This window comes from Salmo trutta, chromosome 17, assembly GCF_901001165.1.
Source record: "Salmo trutta chromosome 17, fSalTru1.1, whole genome shotgun sequence".
Classification (NCBI taxonomy): domain Eukaryota; kingdom Metazoa; phylum Chordata; class Actinopteri; order Salmoniformes; family Salmonidae; genus Salmo; species Salmo trutta.
In genome coordinates, this window is record NC_042973.1 from 27,751,963 (window position 1) to 27,757,962 (window position 6,000).

At 40.9% G+C, this 6,000-nt stretch overlaps 1 protein-coding gene across 3 annotated transcripts in view; it reads left to right on the forward strand.

The window, feature by feature from the left end:
• mctp2a (multiple C2 domains, transmembrane 2a) overlaps positions 1 to 3,870 on the forward strand; it is a 40,868-nt gene extending 36,998 nt beyond the window's left edge. For all 3 annotated transcript variants that reach the window (XM_029696378.1, XM_029696379.1, XM_029696380.1), the window contains 2 exons: positions 612 to 709; positions 2,970 to 3,870. In XM_029696378.1, the coding sequence (XP_029552238.1) occupies positions 612 to 709; positions 2,970 to 3,029 (158 nt within the window). In that variant the 3' untranslated portion in view covers positions 3,030 to 3,870. The remainder of the gene's footprint in view (positions 1 to 611; positions 710 to 2,969) is intronic.
• The last annotated feature ends 2,130 nt before the right edge of the window (positions 3,871 to 6,000 follow it).

Below are 6,000 nucleotides of genomic sequence, written 5' to 3' on the forward strand. Positions count from 1 at the left end.
TGTTGTACACAGGCTGATCATCTAGGTTTGTACCTGCAGACTTTCCATCAGCCTGAAGGAAAACAATGCACAATACTGTAATTGAGTACATTGAGACATCAAGTGGTTTGTGATGATGTGGCTTAGTTGGCAGAGCATGGAGCTTGCAATGCTAGGGTTGTCGGTTTGATTACCACAGTGCTACAAAGTATGAAAATGTATGCACTCACTACTGAAAGTTGTTCTGGAAGAACGTCTACTAAAATGGAAAAGGAATGAATAGGCCATTTCAGTTTTCACATAGAAATACAGTGTAAGTTGCATTTACAAAGTATTTCAAGAAACTGGAAAACATATCAAGTATTTTTATATTTCACAAATATTATCAGATTAACTGTTTTGTACAGATAATTATCACACTCAAGTTACAAATCCTGGTAAACACTCAAATACATTTAGTAGAAACATTTTCACAAAGGCTTTACTACTGTAGTCCTGTATTAGTGGACCGATATAAACGTAGCTATGGAGGTGAAAGAGCTAGCGATGGGGTCGCAATATTTTTTTATCCTTGTGAAAATATGCAAGTCTGGATGACACCTTTATTTATTAATGTGTCCTTGTTTTCACAGGCGTTAACAAATTTACCAAGAAGCTGCGCAACCCGTATGCCATTGACAATAATGAAATACTGGATTTCATCAAGAGGGTGCCTTCTGATGTTCAAAAGGTAAGGGTCCAATTTTCCATACAGACAGAGGGAGGGAATTCCCTGAAGATATCTGCATTATTTGCTCTAACAGAATTCCCAAGTCTTGGGGAAATATATCCTCTGGCTTTGTTTGATTATTAATGGACTCACGCCTTTAAAGCACCCATGGCCCAATTATTTCTGGCAGTGGTTTGATGCAGTCGCCCCGGTGCCTGGATGTGTTCTACTCTGATCTGTCCTCTGCCATATCGCTCCAGCCTCGTTCCTGATTAGCAGTTTTGTCTCTCTGTGATAAAAGTGCTGTGGCATCCGGGCCTATGATTGGCCAGGGGACGGTGGAGGGCCCCGGATGGCTGTAGTTGTGTGTGGCTGGTGTGCCCAGCTCTGAGTCAGTTGAGACACTCTGACGTGGCCCCTGTCACATCAGGGTGGGGGAGTCAATGAATGTAGTCGTGAGTCCCGGCCGTCCTGCTGGCTGCCATATGTGATCATATATTAGCCATGGCTGATATGTCATTTGCGGTTACATCACAGGGCTGATAGTAAATAGCTGCCAGGGCAGGGTGCTGTACTTTAAGTGGAGCTGGGTGTTCATCCTGTTCACCCTCTGTTCTGTTCTCTGACTGAGAGAGAGGCTGAGTGTGGGCAGGAAATAGAGCAGCACTGCTCCTTCCTCTTCCAGGTACTTTACAGACAGTATTCAGCCAGGATACGTGACTGTCTGGATCTGGAAAGACACTCTGAACCCCAGTCTCTTTCTCTGCTGCCCCCTTGATGTCCCTCTAAGAGTTATTGCCAAATGTTCAGTGATGTTGTTGGAGAGAAGCCTATGTGATTTTTCAGCTGAGCAAGTTGGCAAAATAACACGAATACATTTAGTTTCACCATCTTTTATATGTCTCACATCTTTTATATGTGACACATTTGTTCAAGTTTTGAAAATGACCATGGGGACAATACTTTTTAGTTTATGGATCAGCTATGTCCTGGATGTTGGCTTCAAATCATTCATGATGACTCACCACTACATAAACCTCTGTGAATAATAATGTTGCTGAATAATACAAACACAATAACCATAACAATACACCACAGATTGCTGTTGTTACCTTACAACTTCATCCCTTAGAAAGGCCTAGGTATGGACACAGTCGAGCCATATTACAAAGGCTGGAAATGGACTCCTTTCTCACAGCAAAATTACTTGGCAATTAGAGCCTGTGCAAATCTACAAAGCCCCCCTCAAACCGGGACTTCTGACAGGAGTGTGTCTGTCCTGAAATAAGAAGCATCTGTCAGTTCTGAGAACAGTTTCATGTTCTGTTGCAGACCGCAGTCACTTTGTTCCCTCATTCATTCCATCTCCCATTCTAATAATCAGGGTTTGGTAATTAGTATGGAGTCTCTACCTTGATTCAACAGAACCATGTTATTGTTGTAGCAAAAACAAATGCTTTTGAAAGCAAATTTTCTTAACTTCATCTTCTTGAGTTTCTAAATCTTTTTCAAACTAATGTTTCACATAGTTTTTATTTTATTTCATGTTTTTTGGCCTGTTACTTTCACTACAAAAATTACACAATGATACCAGATATTTCAGATACTTACTTTATTTAAATCATAAGTTCCAATTTGGAAGTTTAATTCTAGATTTTCCGCCTTAATTCCTGTTACAAATATTTTTTGACATATAGGAATCTGTGTTAAAGACTGATTTCCAAAACATTGAATGACACAATTGTTGATGTTGAGCCTCATAATTCTACAGTGCCAACATACTGTAGCTGAAAGGAAAAAGGGGTTTAAGTTCAAATGCCAAAGTGGCAGGTCTCTTTTTTCGTATGAAATCTGTCATCTTTGAGTTTCCATTGAAGCATATAAAAGTCGACATCTCATCGATGCTAGTTGCTACTTTAGTCAAGAAACCTGGCTGAGGCTATTCTTTGCTACGTATAAAGTTTTCTCAGAAAGGACACAACTTGCACGAGCGATTATGCAGTTTATCCCTCACTGGCAGGTTGTCTCAAAAGTTGATGACAGCTTCTAATATTGCGATTGTGGCAGAGGAGGGGGGCGTACACTGGTATGGAACCCTTGACTTCTCAAATCCTTCCTCCCTGTGATTAATCCCCTCTGCTCCTGTGTTTATAAAATGATTCATTACAGGCGAGCCCGCCTCGCTTTCCTCTGCACCAGCTTTCCTCGGGGGAGCCATTACCGTGCGCTCTACTGAGCTCAGATTACCTGTCTCCGACCAAACTCCTGTTTGTTTTTACAGGTGCAGTACAGCGAGCTGAGAGCGCCTAGTGTCCAGAGCCCACCACGAAGGAGAAGGTAAGCCCCTTGGACGTGCTGGATGAAAGGACCTGGCTCCTTCTGAAAATGGCACAACCCAGTCTGCTACGATGACAATGCTCCAGTGCCAGCAGAACCTGCGACCCCTTATCCCCCTGCTCCCCCCTCTCCTGTGCCCCTTGCTGCGGGGGTGCAGTCAGCCACTCTCCCGCTTGTGCGTCTGCCACCCCCCTGACAGGGGGCTGTGCACTACACCGGGCTAGGAGGGCAGCACATGGAGCTGTCAATCCCAGAGCCAGAGACGCCGAACGCCCACTCCGGCCCAGCTTGCATCCATTCATGCATTTTATAAAAAGAATGAGAGCTAGAGTTTGGTTTAACTCAAACCACTGCTGTTTTGCTTTTATGGATTTGAGTAGTAACACCTTGATCAGACTTGACAGCCTCATTGCATCAAGGCTGTGTAAAATATTCTGCAGTCAAACTTTTTTCATTATGTAATCCAACATTTGTGCTGGATGTGTGTGCAACAAAAGTTAAACATTCCCCTGTTGCTACTATTTCTGTCAAGTCTATGCATACAATTTGATGTTCACGTTGGATTTATCCAACATATACACCACACGAAACGCACTGCAACTGCCTCTGCAACGCAATGCTGCTAGTCAAACACAGCGTTCCATTGGAAATGAATGTACTTCTGGTGTACAAAATGCGCCTTCGGTCAGATCAAGGCGTTCAACTGAACTGCTGCAATGCTTTGACTCATTTACATTTTCATTTCAAATAAGGGCAAATGGGTAAATACAATACTGTAACTGTGCTAAATCCAGTTATTACTTTGTGGTCACATTTATTTAATATTATAATTCTTTAAAAAAAAATTAAAACCCCCCTCTCCGGGGGACACATCTTGTTTTTTTTTTTTACAGCTTTTCTGCTACATATAATCAAATCAAACTTTATTTGTCACATGCGCCGAATACAACAAGTGTAGACCTTACCATTAAATACTTACTTACAAGCCCTTAACCAACAGTGCAGTTCAAGAAGAGTTAAGAAAATATTTACCAAATAAGCTAAAGTAACACAATAAAATAACAATAACGAGGTTATATACCGGGGGTACCGATTCCCGAGTCAATGTGCGGGGGTACAGGTTAGTCGAGGTAATTTGTACATGTAGGTAGGGGTGAAGTGACTATACATAGATAATAGTAGCAGTGTACAAAACAAATTGAGTACCAGTCTTTATTTTTACTATTTTCTACATTGTAGAATAATAGTGAAAGACATCAAAATTATAAAAACACATATGGAATCATGTAGTAACCAAAACAGTGTTAAATAAATCAAAATATATTTTAGATTCTTCAAAGTAGGCATCCTTTGCCTTGATGACAGCTTTGTACACTCTTGGCATTCTCTCAACCAGCTTTACCTGGAATGCTTTTCCAACAGTCTTGAAGGAGTTCCCACATATGCTGAGCACTTGTTGGCTGCTTTTCCTTCACTCTGCGGTCCAACTCATCCCAAACCATCTCAATTTGGTTGAGGTCGGGTGATTGTGGAGGCAGGGTGATCTGATGCAGCACTCTATCACTCTCCTTCCTGGAAAAATAGCCTCTACACAGCCTGGTGGTGTGTTGGGTGATTGTCCTGTTGAAAAACAAATGATAGTCCCACTAAGCCCAAACCAGATGGGATGTGCCTTGAATTCTAAATAAATCAGTGTCACAAGCAAAGCACCCCCACCACATAACACCTCCTCCTTCATGCTTTACAGTGGGAAATACACATGCAGAGATCATCCGTTCACTCACACCATGTCTCACAATGACACAGCAGTTGGAACCAAAAATCTCAAATTTTGACCGTGTTTCTTGGCCCAAGCAAGTCTCTTCTTCTTATTGGTGTCCTTTAGTGGTTTCTTTGCAGCAATTTGACCATGATGGTCTGATTCACAGTCTCCTCTGAACATTTGATGTTGAGATGTGTCTGTTCCTTGAACTCTGAAGTATTTATATGGGCTGCAATTTCTGAGGCTGGTAACTCTAATGAACTTATCCTCTGCAGCAGAGTTAATTATGGGTCTTCCAAACCTGTGGCGGTCCTCATAAGTCATTGTATTGACTGACCTTCATGTCTTAAAATAATGATGGACTGTCATTTCTCTTTGCTTATTTGAGCTGTTCTTGACATAATATGGACTTGGTATTTTGCCAAATAGGGCTATCTTCTGTATACCCCCCTACCTTGTCACAACACAACTGATTGGCTCAAACGCATTAAGAAGGAAAGAAATTCCACAAATGAACTTTAACGAAGGCACACCTGTTAATTGAATTGCATTCCAGGTGACTATCTCATGAAGCTGTTTGAGAGAATGACAAGACTGTGCAAAGCTGTCATCAAGGCAAAGGGTGGCTATTTTGAAGAATCTCAAATATAAAATATATTTGGATTTATTTAACACTTTTTTGGTTACTACATGATTCCATATGTGTTATTTCATAGTGTTGATGTCTTCACTATTATTCTACAATTTAGAAAATCGTAAAAATAAAGAAAAACTCAAACTTTTGACCGGTAGTGTATATCATTATTTTAATTGAAATGTCAATTCACTGTACAATCCTTTGTATAAATGACCAGAATATTTTTTATAATGAAGAATACATTTTCAGAATCGAGCCAAAGGAAAGTTTGATACATGCAACTTTGAGTTTCCAGTCTACTGTGCAACTTCTCAGGTTTCCTGTTTTGGTATGTGCTTCTATGTATATCCTGAAATCCATTTTTTTTTAATGAATTGTAAAATATAGCAACAATCCCATTTCAGACTGGAGTTGTTGCAGACTGATTTTGTCCCTAACTACACTGTACTGGGGATGGATTAGGCCACTTCTATCCCTGTATACACAGTAAACACATCTGATTGCACAACACACCCATTGTAACAGAGCTCATGCATTGGCCACCACTGTGCCTTGGTTACTGAGCTCACATCAAAG